Below are 15,394 nucleotides of genomic sequence, written 5' to 3' on the forward strand. Positions count from 1 at the left end.
GGCCTGCGGGCTGTGGCCGGCGGGCTGGCGGCGCGGCCTAGGCCGGCGCCCCGTGTTGCTCTGCCGGCGCGCAGGGAGGAGCTGGGAAACCGGAGAAGATGAGAGACGCCGTGCTGCTTCCAGGCGGTGATCGGGAGCGCCCCGAAGACTAATGCAGAAAATCAATAAGAACGCGGTCCTGGCGCTCCTTTCTCTGACCAGCCTGGTTTTCCTCCTCTTCCAGCTGTACTATTACAAGTTCTACCTGTCGCAGAAGGTGAGAGCGTGCTGTCCCGCGCAGGCTTGCTTTTGTGGAATAACCCAGTGTAACGCCTGCTCTCTTCAGAGGCCTTCAGGAGCATCGACACCACCCCACAGCTTCTCTCACACGGCTGGCAATTCCTATAGTATTGACACGAAGTTGTCAATACTAGGATGACCAAGGAAGTTTCTGGTGGCAGGGGTACAGTCGGATTTCAGTTGTCATCCTGACGTTCAAGTCATTACGTCAGCCAGAGACATCCCATTAATTCTAAAATGGGATGCTGGTTGGTGTTCTCGGCTGCAGGTTTGAGCCACTGAGGCTTTTAATCTTCACAAGCCTTCCTACTCTTGCTGTCTAGTGACTTACTGAAAGTGAAGCCAAACCAAGCGCTATCGTAGGGCTTTTCTGAAGAAACAAACAAGGCGGCATTTGTTGGTCGCAGGTTTTTCAACAGTAGTGTTTTTTAAAGAAAACCCAGCTTTTTCTGCAGTGTCTTTGTGATTCACTGTTCTTAATTTTCTAGGTATTATAGACTAAATCTTGATTTTATACCACCCGTGGAATGTTTAGCTAAGTGTGATTTTCTATAACAGAAAAAGAGGTGGATCTCACTATAAATTAAATACTCTGGGTTTTTTCATAGTTTACAGTTGCAACACAGATTCAACAAAGGAAGTCAGTTTATTTTTGCAGAAGAACCGCATGGGCATCATGTCGCCTGAGTTTGTTTTCTTTTGGTGAAAACATTCTTAATAAATGCAGGCAGTCTTAGTGCTAGGTGGTACCGTAACCTTTGACTTCTTTCTTGTAGTTTCTGATGGTAAACAACAAGGCCATGAATGAGAAGTTCTTCACACTTTTGAAAAGCTAAAAGCTGAGCCACTAACCGCCTTGGATTTATCATATGAATATATACTCTCTTTCAAATTTAATTCTATGGAATTACATATGGAAAGACTGAGGCATAGTCCTGCTGTCTTTCCCCCAGTGGTATTTGCCTAACAGTGTTTGTGTTTGTCATTTTCCTATTTTACATTTACTGACATATTGACTTAGAAACATGAGACCTGATCATGCAATCCTTGCATGTCTGGAAGTCCCCAAGGCTTGCGTTGTCCTTCTAAACACACTAAGCCTGAGCAGTTGTTTATGATTTCACATTCAGTACTGTAGTTGGGTGACCAGGGGGATAACCACTGCCATAATTATGAAGTACTAACTGGATAAATGCCCCCGAATGTCCTGTTAAGAAATCCTAAGCAGAGATTCAACTGAAACTTACTTTTTTTCTTTTTTCTTTCTCCCTCCCCCTCCCCTTCTTTGGTTTTGATAGAATGGAGCAGTTTTTTCCAAAGTCAGAGGAAGCCAGTCAGGCCAAGACAGCACTAGATGGGTATGTACAACATCATTGGTTTGTATAGTGCTTCTGCAAGTCTCACAGAACTCACATGGAATTGCAAACTTAGGGTCCAGTACTCTTTCCTCTTCACTGGGGATTTTCTAGTATTAAGGACTAAGAGATAGTTTTATCACTGAGCAAAGTTACGAAGTATTTCAAAACATCAGTTTAAAATGGAATTGAGAAACAGTTACAGCTTAGCAGCCTTTGCCTGTGCAGTCTTTAGGACTGTTGTTAGTGCTTTAAGAAGCAAAACTGGTTCTTTCTGATACGGAAGTTTTGATCCAGGCTTTTGTGTTCTTTCAGACTGAGTATTGAAAAGATTGCTTTGTTTGACCATGCAGCTTGTTCGATGGTCAGTAGCATGGTAAAAGATTGGCTGCAAGTCTTAGGTCACAGAATACCCCTTTGCTTGCTCCAGTTGTTTAACCTGCTGCTCAGTGTTTTGTGTAACTTGCATATGCTGGGTCATAAAGCTCTTCACGAGCGGGAAGATGTTACATTTCAGCATTCACTGGTTGCTGTATTCCAGTGTTAAGGAGCAGTGTTAGGAGTGCCATTAGATACTTGAAATGGGATATTTTTTGTTGTGTCTTGCTTAAGGTTTGCAGGATTGAATGTAACCAAAACATCATGTTGGCCTGAGGGAACCAGAAGCTCAGTTATGATATTTGTAGTTAGCATTTGTTTGGAAACACTTTTACAGAAGTCTTTTGTTAACAGATCTCCCAGAGGAAAAACAGCACAGATGGTTAAAGAGAATGATGCGCTGGGAGCTGGCTGCCTTTCGCTTTGGATGCAATATGATAATGTTGCTAGTTAGCAAAATAGTTGTTTAAATGCCTTGTTTCTGCTGAGCAAGAGAGGTATGAGGTGGTCTGTTAAGAGCTGTTCTTGGGAATAATCCAAACCAACCTCTCTGTGGACTGCTTGCTTGTGCCAGGAACGGCTCACTATTCTTGGAGGTGGCACCCCTTGGGACTACCTACTAGGTGTCAGGTGACATGGTCACAGTGGGCTTCCAATCTGCCAGTCTGTGGACAGAGTTCTCATTAAGCTTTAACTTGATCTTATGAGATCATTAGTAGTGAAGCAGAATGCTCCACAGTCCTGTCAGGGACCTGTTGCACTCCAAGCTTTCTTCAGGGTCTCTGCATGATGAGTCCAAAATACTCTATTTGAATGCATTTCTCTTAGCCGCTTGACATCATTGCCATCTCTTTCTACCAATTATTTAAGTTTCAACTAAAAACATCTGTTTCCCTGGAGAAGTGTGTGTGTGTGGGGGAAGTAGATATTTTTTGCACGGATTTGCTTCCTGTTCATCAGTCTGATCTGCTAGTTTTAGTTACAGAAATAATGCTAGCACATCACTTATCTTTCAGCTCCATATAGCTGAAATCACTAGGAGGGTGGCCTTTCTTCTGCCTGAACAGCACATGTAGTGCTGCTGCCTAAATTCTCTTTATTGATCCACATTCTGTCCTCACAGTTTTACATCTCTCTGAAGCCAAAGGCCCATGCCAGAACTGGAGGTTGGCCCGTGGAGTCTGATTGAACAGACTCTAGCAGCTGGACAGGAGGAAAGTTAGAGCTTCAGTTAGAAAGTCAGGGTCAGCTTGCTGGGCAGGTAGCTTGGGCAGCAGGCCATTGTTTTCCTTTATCATACCTCTTATAGAAACCTTGATATGTAACAGACATAAAGCCTGACAGTGTTGTTCTAAGCAAATATTTTTTTCTGATTACAATGGTGCTTTAAGTCATTAAATTAAATTGTTACAGTTAAATACATCAGCTACATTTTTAATAGCAGGATGGCTATGATTGCTGTAAATCTTCTGTGCGCCATGGACATTTAAATGTACTTGATTAAAATTCTCCACTGAGTCAAGTTAATAAATCCTCTCATCAGGCACAGGACCTTCTTGCTACAGCTATTAACCCCTTATACAGCATTGCCATGGTTGAGTGCCCTGCGTACACTAGTATCCAAAGAGTGGATAGCACTCAATTCCTACATTCTCACTGAATCACCCTTCATACACAGCCAGCATCATGCTGAGGTTTGGGGATACTGTGTGGGAATGGATCAAAAGCCTTGCTAAAGTCAAAGTGTGAACAGTGTCCCTTGCTCTTGCCTTGCCCACAGGCTTCTTCAAAGGCAGTCGGTGTGATTAGGTGCAGTTTGCCTTTGGCTGGCTTTCCCAGTCACATCCTTGTCCTTCATGTGCTTGGATGTGACTTTCCAGGGGCTTTTGCTCCAGAAACTTCCTGGGGACTGAGATGAAGGTGACCAGAGTTCCCCAGATCCTCCTTTTTGAAGATGGCATGAGATTTGCCTTTTCTCAGATGTGAGGAACAGCTCCTGACCACCATGGCCTTTCAAGATGTTGTAGAGCAGCCTTGGAATGACATCAGTCAGCTCCCTCAGCACCCACACGTGCATGACATCTCATCCTATAATCTCTGGTTTATTCAAGTGCTTTCCAAGTCAATATAGAACTGGAAAGAATTTAGAGTTTAGCCTAGAGTCCATTCTCAAGAATAGCACTCTAGAATTAGAGTGCTTTAACTTGTAGAAAGTTCTAATTGAAGGTGAAAGGCTTTTACTCTAGTCCTAGAGACCTGGAAAGCCTGAGAGCAGCCTGTTCTTCTGAAAGAGAAACTTTCATTTCCACAACTGTTAATGGGAGTAAAGTGCACATTCAGAAAATATATTGGGAGATAAGATTTCCTTCTGTCAGTGGGTTGGTTTTTTTACCTTCTCTCAAAGGGTTTTAATGTATTAACGTTTGCACGCTTAAAGGTGGTGTTTCTAACTTACAATTTTATCCTCTGTCAAACAGCATGTGGTTAGGAAGTTCCTAGGCTTACTATCCAGTCACAATATACCAGTGTATCTGATTGATCCTTTGATTCTGGGACTGGTTGATAAAGACTTTGAACAGATCAGAAGTTCTCCTGATGGCCCTAGTCCAGAATGCAAGTACTTTTGTGCTCCAAGAGACTTTACTACGTTTGCACTGCTGGACAAAACATGGAAACATGAAGTAAGTGCCTTTTCTTCAGTGCACATTTGTGTATTGTAATGCATTCAACTGTTCTATGATTTTGTGACATAATGCTTTTGTGTTTGTATTAAGGTCGCTGAATTCATTGCATGGAAATCTTGTAAAGGTGTTGGTAGAGGAAACTGGTTTTTAAAAGTAAAAGGTATCCAGGCACTAGCCTGGATATATCAAGAGTCATTTACAGATAACTAAAAGTTTTTAGAAGCTGTCTGCAATATTCATAAACACTTGTACTAAGAGGCCACTCCAAAAAGAAAAAAGAAAGTCATCTGTTAGAACAGAGGAGGGAAAACCTTATGCCTGTAATGTAGGTACAGCCATAATAAATCTCTGGTTTGGGGATCTATCAAGGAGGAAGTGCAGGTATTGATGTGACAAGGCTGGAAAGATTATCACAGTCTGCTGGTTTACATTTCTTTCAGTACATCCTTGTACTTAACACCATTTTATTTTGTCACTTAGCATATTGGTATCTCTGCTTTTCTTTGATGTACTGAGATTTTTAAATGGCTGTGTTAAAAAGTAGAGGTGTAGCATGTGATGAAGGACAAAATGGAATCCAAGATTATTTCATCAATTAAGTGTAATCTGGAAATATTTATTAGATTAATTTATACAGACTAAAGATACTAGTGACAAACAGCTTTTTTCTTCTTTTTTCCTCTCTCTCTCTCTTTTTTTTTTTTTTTTTTTAGAAAAAGCAGGTGACATTAAAATGGTCTGTGACTATTCTACTGAAGAAGTCCCACTCAAGTGAAGAGTGGTGGCACTCTGAATCTGATCAGGCATAGCTATAAAGGAATTAAAGAAACTGAGAATAAGGTTGTGTGGCAGCACACTAATATAAATCCATCTTCCCATTCCTTTGTGGCTCATTGATAATATCCGTAGCATCCAGAGGAGAAGCTGATATGCCTGTATAAAACAGTACAAGACGCGTAACTGAACAGGTCTTTGGGTGTTGATTGGTTCTTTTCTTATCAGCCAGAATTTCATTCCGTTTTTCTATGGAAGTATGAAAGCCTGTTAGCTAGTGCAACGTTCCGTGTTTGGTGAGATTTAGACAAATATTTATGTACATCATAAAAGAAGATTTTGCAGTAATCGTTTTTGTATTAGTGGTATCATTATTCAAGGACTTATGAACTCCAAGTTCAGAACAAGTTTGAGGATGCAGAGAGGGGTGCTATGGCAAGGAGCAAACCTAGTCCAAGCATGGCTTACAACATTTATTTGTTGTTTGATTGAATAGTTTGAGGGACAAAATATGAGACAAGGAAACAGTGGTTGGAATTGCTTGTGGCTGCTGATCTTTAAGGTTTAGAAATTTTTGAGTACTTTGTGCTTAAGTCTGATTAGAGAATGAAAATGGGGAATAATGTCAGTTATAATCATTTAGCATTCAATTTTGGTTTCTCTAATCTTTAGCTTCTCTCTCTCTCCTTCTGTCTCTTCCTCTCTCTCATTTTTAGGTGGACCTTTTTAGAACTGCTGAGAAAATGGGGTTCCAATGGCTAAAGATTATAAACAAGGACCCCCGCTTGGATGGGATGGATGACCTGTCTGGGATTGAAATTCCCTTGCACTACATATTTAAACTGGCATCTCATGCCATTCACCTGGTGGTCTTCTATGAGAGGAGTGGTAATTATCTCTGGCATGGCCCCCTGAGACTCAAGCAACATATGGACAGAAAGTTTGTGCCTTTTCGGAAACTCCACTTTGGTCGCTACCCTGGAGCATATGAAAAGTGAGTTCAAAACAGAGGAGGGAAAAAGTGATAATGGCACTTCCAAAATAACTTCTTTCTCCTGTATATAAAATTACTCTTTTTCCTAAAGTCAGGTTGTAAATTTCAGCTTATGTATGGTTCAGCCCTCAAAGTGCAGGTAAATTAAGGTATGAAGGCAAATCCAATTCTGTTTACCTGAAAACAAGAGCCTCCCACCATTCATAAATCAAGAACTACATTTTAGAGGAAGCTGCTGTGTAGCCAGGTCGAAGCAGGCAGAAAGATGAGAGAAGTCAAAGAAGTCATGACTGAGGTTGGATCTTCTGCTAGAGTCAGTGGTTTACCATTATATATATTTAAAAGTTTGAAATCTGTTGATAGCGATCTATGCTATCAACACAGGGGTAAAGTATAAGTGGCAAGAGATTTAGCACTAGCTGATAGATACTTGGTGTTCCTTCTGTAACGATATGTATCCCAAAGTGGCATACAGGTATGGAACATTAAATGAAAAGGGGAAGCAACAGAAATCCATTCAGTAACAGTCCAAATAATCAGTGTTAAAGAACAAGAATAAAGAGTGGTGACATTTGTACTACAAAGACATGTGCCAACCGCTGCATGTAAGCCATGCTCTTAATGTGCTGAGAGGACTCCTTTCTTGCATAAATGTTTGAATTGATGGTGTTACTTGTCCATAGTTCTATGCTTAAACTTTGCATTACATTGGTAAAGTTACTGTAAATGTCTGCCTTTTCCTACAATGCTTTCAGTAGCAGTATTTCAGGAAATACAGATCACAGCAAATCTTGCCACTATTTTCAAAGCCAAGCACATACCACTAGGCTTTGAGAACAGTGTTCTTGTAGGGTATGTGTATATGCCATAAATCAGAGAAAAACAGCCAGACGTTTCATAGGTCAAAATAAATCTGTTTAACTTTTTCCTTAGAATTGACACCATTCTTTCTTCCTTTTAAAACGTGGAATCTGTACTGGTTATATGCCTAAACATCTGAAGTCAACTGTGTAAGCTGTTAAATATCACATTTCTTCATTGTGAAGGCTGAACATTTTTTAAATTTTAAATGCAAGTAGCCGCAAAGTACAGGGTAAAATTTGGTTCTTAAGTGCATCCCATACTTAGACAGCTAAATAAATAGTCTGAGTTTTTAAATGCACTAAACAACAGCTCTGAACAAATCCAGTGCAAGTCATAAGTCAGTAAAGGAATCTGTGATCTGACAAACGAAGTGTGGGCTTATAGGCATAGAATTTCTTTTTAAATAACATTTTGAAGTGTATGGGGAGTTTGTTGAAGCTGTTGTTGCTCTTCTTTTATAATTGGTTTTGGGTGTATTTGGACAGAGGAATCACTGGCGGTAGTATGCATTAAGATTTTAACCTGAGCTAGAGGAAAAAGTGGCTTGTGGTTTGGAAAGGAATTGAATGGGGTAATGTTATCATCTTTCTTTCCCTGCAGGCCGGAACTTCTGCTTGTTTCCATTGATGACTTAAAAGTTCAAATTCCAAAAAACCCGTCCAGTTTTCTAGAGGAGATGTCACACTCTAGATTTCTTGAATGTAGGTACAGAGAAGCTCGGGCTTTCTTTCAGGTTAGTGGTAATCAGGTAGTGTCTCTGAGATGTAATGTATGTTTTCACTGATTGACCCAAACCTACAAACAGTTTTTTACCTAGATGGGACTGTTCACATACATAAAGCTAAATACAGCCTCTGAGATTCAATCCACAGAGTTTAGTAAGTGGTAATAAAACTAAAACTTTAACTGAAAATCTGGAGAAAATGGTCTGTCTTTTTTACTTCTGAGTGCATTTTTTTCTATTTTCCAAAACTTTGAAAAGAAAAGGTCTCCATAGCACTCTCATATTTTTACTGTTAAATAGATTTCTTGTAAATAAGACTCAGACCTTGTGTATTATTGTATGTTGAAAATTTTCCTTTATGGCAATTCTCAACATTCAGAGTAGTATTTCATTTTATATTCTTTTGAACTGTGTGCTCCAGTTCCACATTCCTAGTTTGGTTTATTTGAAATGGTATATTCATTTCAAAATTACTTATTTTGTTGCTTTTTGACCATGTAAGCTAATGTTTTCACCACTATTTAGAGCATTATTTTTAGAATATTGCTATCTGATTTAGCAGATAGTAGGAAGCTTTCTGCTGCAATATGGGCAGTGTTTTGTCCTAACTTGAAAAGGGCCGAGATATAAAGTGGTTATGAGTTACCATAGTTCAGACTGTGGAGTCAGAATCAGATCACTGAATTTGAGCCACCTCTGATTTCATGGAAGGGCAAAAAAGAGGACGCTAGAGGTTCCATTCTTCATACATTTAAGGTCTTGGGGAAGGGACTTCTCAGGGAATGGAAGACCATCCTTGTTCAGTCTAGTAGGCCATAGCTTTCCATACATGTAGCAGGAGGGTTACGATACCCAAGGGTACCTGTGTATTGTCACTTCACCTGGAAAAGACAGAAATTGCCAGCATGCTCCAATTCAGCTCTAAAACCTCCAGGCAGTAATGGCCACAGGCAGAGAAAATGTGCTTCAGAAGGTATATTGAACTTTGCTGGAGCTTTAATATTGAAATAAACAGCTGGCATCTGTCTTGAAAAGTATTTGTTTCAACTGTTTGTTGCCCAAGAGCTCTTAATGAAATCAGTCATAAGCTGAGTGGTGCGTTGCTCCTGTGTATGATTTGGTAATGTTTGCCCAGACTGCCATGTTGTTTTCGGCTTTGCATTAACAGAAGATCTTGCCACGGTTGTAGCTGGAAGATGGGCATGCGATTTTCTGTTCATGTTGTTTCCACTCTGTGGCAGAAGTTGCCAACATCCAGTTGTAACACTCGGTGGCGCCAGATAAACTGATGTGCTGGAAGTAACTCTGATTATGTCCCTGCTTTCCCCCTGGACTCTGGGTATTGACTTCAGCGTGTGCAGAACCAGGGTTCGTCTGTGTTGTTGCCAAGTGCTGAGAATCAGTGTCTAATACGTACATTCTTACTCTATTTTACTGGGACTTTACATTCTGCTAGTTTGGAAAAACTGAAGATTTATGTTTCAGAGTTTATAAATTTTAACTTGTCTTTCTAGTGCATGTTCTCAAACTGGGTTGTGTATGTGAAAACAGATACTGCCCAGATATTAGTTAAGTAAAGTTTTAAGGGTCATTTTTTCTTAGGACACTTGAAAAATGAAGGCACATATTTGCTCTCTGACATTAGCTTGCTTACTTTTCCTTTGCCTTCCAGCTGTATCCTGATGATGCCTCTCTTGATGCAGTGGAGTTCAGAAAAAAAGCAAAATCCTTGCTCCATCTGGCTGCTCTGACACTGAATAACTTAGGAGTAAATTTCTGGCTGAGCAGTGGAACATGCCTTGGTAAAACATTTGTGTTATGTTGCATTTTTAAACTAATATGAAGTTTTAAACACTTCATCCTCTATTGCTTGTGATGTCAGCTGAGGTTAAATGTACTGGGTTTGAAGGTAATATGTGGCGTTAGCTGTATTTAAATAGGCCTTTTTGCTCCTGACAAAATTCTTTTTGTTTAGAAACCCGAGCCTTGGAGATGCTGAACAAGTTTCCAGTGAAGCATTTAATGTTTTTAGCAATTATCTGTGTTGTGTTGATCACTGGTTAGAAAATAATCAGCAGTTCCCTAAATTCTGTGACTTGGAATTTACTGAAATGCTCGTTGGAAGACACAGTGATGGGCATGTATTTCTGCTGTCCATGTAGAATCTCAGCTGATTTTTCTTCCCATGCAATTTGGTGCTTATCACTGACTTTTCAAATATAGTTAACAGTTCCTTATTTATTTTAAAACACATGTTTTAGTAAAATGTCAGCCTATTAGAGTAGGTACTGCAAGTTTTCAATTCTGCTAAAGGTGGAAGTAGTATCTTATCACTGGTGAAGATTCTTTTATTTTTGAAATAGGTTTTGAAAACTCATGTGTGTGCACACTTGACTTGTGTTTGTTTAGTCCTAGGGAATATAATTTTCTGAATGAACAATTACTAAAAGCTGCTTTAATGAAACAGACAAAAGGATGTCCCACTTCTTGTCTCACTGTTTTGCAGTGGTAACTGAAAGATGATGAATGTCTCAGATACTATTTAAAATAATAGTTTCAAATTAAAAGCACAACTGTAGCCCTGTAACTGGTCTTTGCTGATTAGATTTGGGGTCAGGTAAAGAATATTTTTTTCTTTAAAGACATTTAGATTAGAAAACTGAAGATATTTTGTCTTTGAAAGAGTTACTGTTTTCTCTCATTCTTGGCTTTCTGGAGGAAAGAGCTGGCTATAAGTGCAGTAATATTTGTTTTCCTCAATGTGGTTCATTTCATAGGAGAGAAAGGCAGAAGTCTTTTTCATGGCCTCATTCAAAGATCTCTGCCTGGTGACCTTATGGCAGTTCATTTTTATGTTGCTTTTGTTCTGCTGATATGTTGCTCTTGTTCCTGAATTTTTTCCTTCAGGCTGGTATAGACAGTGCAATGTCATTCCTCACAGCAAAGATGTGGATTTGGGAGTCTTTATAAGGGACTACAAAACAGATATCATTCCAGCCTTTCAGAAAGCAGGATTACCACTGAAGCACAAATTTGGCAAGGTACATAGATAATGAACAATTTGTTTAATGTGTCTTTCTGTAGGTTCGTAAGTTTAAGTACAGATGCAGATCACTTACGTAGAAGTGGGTATCTGAAGTCTCCTCAGCAGACATTTACTCATTAGGGTTTTACCTAAACATATAATCTTGTTGATTTTTGTGTGTTCTTTTGGGTTTTACCTAAACACATAATCTTGTTGATTTTTGTGTGTTCTTTTGGACAGTGTGTGAGAAAATACCCTTCTTAATAGCTTCAGCCCTGTTTGGGGAGTCTGAATTCCACCTCAGAAGTTTTTAATAAGTTTTAAAGGGGTGTGATCTGTGTCAGTGGTGCTAGAGAAACTTAAGAATCAAGGTAGAATTTAGTCTTTGAGATTGGATGGGCCTCGTCATGTAGGAGGATTGGTGATAGCTCTGAGATTATCTGTAGCCTTGTATGTAACACTGGCAGAAGGGGGAGGCTGGCTTGAGGTGAGCGCTGGGCTTGTTCATTATTAGCTTATGTGGATCTTTATTTAGCTTTGTTTCAAAATGTCGGCTGCAGAATGGTAGAGAAAAACAAAATTACAGGAATATGAAGGTTCAGCCACAGTTAAAGTGATACATCCTTACGGGTGCTAGTGAGTGTTTTATCAGAAAGAACGTGTGTTAAATGAAGACACCTAATCATGTATTTATTCACTGAGATTATTTTGCTTGTGGCAGAGGACAAGGAGATGGTGCTGAAGCTTTTGGGGCTAAAGGGAGGAAAGAGAAGGTAGTCCCACTGAGGTGTGGAAAATTTCCCATGGTCTCAAGGCATCAAAAAAAAAAAAAAAAAAAGGAGAAATTGCAGAGTTAGTGTATTTTCTTCAGTTAAGATAGGAGTCACTCTGCATACCTGACCAAAATAAATTTGTTTTCTGAAACATGCTGACATAAGTAGCTTTGTATTTTTACAGTTCATATTTTTGTCTTGCAGGTAGAAGACAGCTTGGAACTCTCTTTCCAGGGAGAAGATGGTGTGAAACTTGATATTTTCTTCTTCTATGAAGAGGATGACCACATATGGAATGGAGGAACTCAGGCCAAATCGGGCAAGAAATTTAAGTATGAAATATATTTGTACCTCTAGTAGGAAAGAAATTAAACAAGTTAGTGTTTAGTGTTGGCATTTTGTGTGTTGTTGCCTGGCAGTCTGTGCTCTTTGTGGCAGTTATCAGAGGAGAATCAGTGGAGATTTTTCACTTTGAGACCAGAGAAGTAGAAAGAGAACCATACTATGCCTTACTAGAGAGGTGCTGGGCTTGTCAAATGTCAATTCTGTTGTGAAGTTGAAAGTAATGCTGGCATGTCATATATCAAGCAGATCTTATCTGGACTGTGACGAGCTGTGAGTTAAATAAACAGCTAAGGTGAGAAGAAATCTCTAAAACTGTTGCACAACAGGCGGACTGGTGGGCACTCATCTGAGAGCAAAGGCTGCAGCTCTGGCTGGGGGGTCTGCACTGTCTACCCCAGTGGTGGCCATTGCCTCCACCCAGATGGAGCTGCTGAAGGGAGAGGCTGCAGTGCAGACCGCAGACAGCAGGCAGTGCCTGGACCTTTTTCCTGGGGCAGGGACAGGCAGCAGACCTGCCTGCAAAAGGGGGAGGACCTCCTGCAGCAGGTGGCTGAGCTGCAGGAGGCAGTGAGAAGGCTGCGTAGTGTTAGGGAGGCTGAGAATGGGTTAGGTAGCGGGTTCCAAGTGCAGTCTGCAGTGGACCCACTGCCCACAGCCAAACAGGCAAAAACTCCCCTACTGGCACACACAGAAGGGAGGGGAGCCAATAATGCAGAAGAATGGAAGCTTGCAACAGCAAGGACCTGCAGGAGGAAGAGACTTCCCCTGAAGGCTGAGGTACCCTTGCAGAACCACTTCACCACTCTGCAGACCAAAGAGGGAAGACCTGTCATATCAGGAGAGATGCTGCAGCTGAGTAAGGCAGCCTGATCCGCTCCCTGTATAACAACCAGCGCAACTATGAAGAGGTAACAGGTGATAGTAGTAGGTGACTCTCTTCTGAGAGGTACAGAGGTACCCATTTGCCTACCTGACACACTCTAGAGAGCTGCACTCCTTACTGGCGCCTTGTGTTGGGGACATCATCAAGAAACTACCAAGCCTCATACAGTCCACTGACTATTATCTGCAGTCTGAGGAATATGAAGAAGGATTACAGAGCCCTGGGAGCAGCAGTATGGGACTCTGGAGCACAGGTAGTTTTTTCAACAATCCTCCTGGTCAAAGGGAAGGGGTTTGAAAGGGCCAGTCAAACCTGGCGAATCAACAAATGGTTTTGGGACTGGTGCCACAACCAGGGGTTCAGCTACTTAGACCATGGCACTCACTTCAAGAAACCTGGTCTACTGGGGGCTGATGGGGTACATCTGTCAGAGAAGGGGAAGAGCATCTTTGGTCATAGGCTTGCCAAGCTGGTGAAGACAGCTTTAAAATAAGTTGCTGGGGGAGGGGAAGGAACCCAATCCATTCCACTCCTACCTGTTTGTTGCCAGTGCCAGCAGTAGATGCCCAGAGCCTGGAGAGGGATCACAGGTCAGCAGGAGAGCAGCTGGAGAGCAGCACAAAGGAATTCCAGCCACTCCAGCCAGTAAGTTAGCTTCATCGGGGGCCCAGCTTAAATGTCTCTATCCAATAATGCACATAGCATGGGCAGTAAACAGTAGGAGTTAGAGACTTGCAGACACCTGCAGGCCTATGATCTCACTGGCATCACGGAGACATGGTGGAGTGGTTTCTATGGCTGGAGTGTTGGGATGGAAGGATACAGGCTCTTCAGGAAGGGCAGGCATGGGAGATGAGGAGGGGGTGTCACCCTCTACATCAATGACCAGCATGGAGCTCTGTCTGGAGATGGATGAGGAGCTGACCCAATACCTGTTGGAGGAACAACACAGCAGGGCATAAGCAATCCAGGAGGTTGATGATAACTTCCTTCTCCAAGTGATAGAGGAGCCAACAAGTAGAGGTGCTGTGCTGGACCTTGTTCTCACCAACAAGGAGGGGCTGGTAGGGAATGCGAAGCTCAAGGGCAGCACCATGAAATGGTGGAGTTCAAGATCCTTAGGACAGCGAGGAGGGTGCACAGCAAGCTCACTACCCTGGCCTTTAGAAGAGCAGAGTTTGGCCTCTTCAGGGATGTGCTTGGTAGAGTACCATGGGATAAAGCCCTGGAGGGAAGAGGGGCCCAAGAAAGCTGGTTAATATTCAAGGATCACCACCTCCAAGCTCAGGAACAATGCATCCCAGCAAGGAGTAAGTCAGGCAAAAATGCCAGGAGGCCTGTATGGATGAACAAGGAGCTCCTGGACAAACTCAGACACAAAAAGGATGTCGAGTACTGTGTTCAGTTTTGGGCCCCTCACTACAGGAAGGACATGGAGTTGCTGGAACGTGTCCAGAGAAGGGCAACCAGTTGGTGAGGGGCCTGGAGCGCAAGTCTTATGAGGAGTGGCTGAGGGAGCTGGGGCTGTTTAGTCTGGAGAAGAGGAGGCGGAGGGGAGACCTCATCGCTCTCTACAACTACCTGAAGGGGGGTTGTAGTGAGGTGGGTGCTGGTCTCTTCTGTCAGGTGGCTGGAGATAGGACGGTGATTCTATGATTAAATCTATCCTCTTTCAGTTTAAAGCCATTACCCCTTTTCCTATCACTACATACCATTGTAAAAAGTCCCTCTCCAGCTTTCTTGTAGGCCCCCTTTAGGTATTGGAAGGCTGCTATAAGGTCTCCCTGGAGCCTTCTCTTCTCCAGGCTGAACAACCCCAACTCTCAGCCTGTCTTCCTAGGACAGGTGCTCCAGCTCTCTGATCATCTTCATGGCCCTCTTCTGGACCTGCTCCAGCAGGTCCATGTCCTTCTTAAGTTGGGGGCCCCAGAGCTGAATGCGGTACTCCAGGTGGGGTCTCACCAGAGCAGAGTAGAGGGGGAGAATCACTTCCCTCAACCTGCTGGTCACACTTCTTTTGATGCAGCCCAGGATACGGTTGGCTTTCTGGGCTGAGTGCAGATTGCCAGGTCATGTTGAGCTTGTTGACCAACACCCCCAAGTCCCTCTCCTCAGGGCTGCTCTCTATCCACTCATTGCCCAGCCTGTATTTGTGCTTGGGATTGTCCTGACCCATGTGCAGGGCCTTGCACTTGGCTGTGTTGAACTTCACGAGGTTCACACGGGCCTACCTCTCAAGCTTGTCAAGTTCTTCTGGATAGCATCCCTTCCCTCCAGTGCATCGACCACAGCACACAGCTTGGTGTCATCAGCAAA

At 42.1% G+C, this 15,394-nt stretch overlaps 1 protein-coding gene across 3 annotated transcripts in view; it reads left to right on the top strand.

Moving 5' to 3' along the window:
- Positions 1-48: 48 nt before the first annotated feature.
- The window catches only part of FKTN (fukutin), a 22,779-nt gene continuing 7,433 nt past the window's right edge, over positions 49-15,394 (top strand). For 2 of the 3 annotated variants that reach the window (XM_010565215.1, XM_010565214.1), the window contains exons 1-8: positions 49-256; positions 1,578-1,637; positions 4,490-4,693; positions 6,187-6,464; positions 7,929-8,061; positions 9,725-9,854; positions 10,960-11,093; positions 12,055-12,182. In XM_010565215.1, the coding sequence (XP_010563517.1) occupies positions 152-256; positions 1,578-1,637; positions 4,490-4,693; positions 6,187-6,464; positions 7,929-8,061; positions 9,725-9,854; positions 10,960-11,093; positions 12,055-12,182 (1,172 nt within the window). In that variant the 5' untranslated portion in view covers positions 49-151. The remainder of the gene's footprint in view (positions 257-1,577; positions 1,638-4,489; positions 4,694-6,186; positions 6,465-7,928; positions 8,062-9,724; positions 9,855-10,959; positions 11,094-12,054; positions 12,183-15,394) is intronic. The other variant, XM_010565216.1, reaches the window with a different exon arrangement.

The sequence above is a fragment of the Haliaeetus leucocephalus genome, unplaced genomic scaffold, assembly GCF_000737465.1.
Source record: "Haliaeetus leucocephalus isolate CR32 unplaced genomic scaffold, Haliaeetus_leucocephalus-4.0 Scaffold187, whole genome shotgun sequence".
Lineage (NCBI taxonomy): Eukaryota > Metazoa > Chordata > Aves > Accipitriformes > Accipitridae > Haliaeetus > Haliaeetus leucocephalus.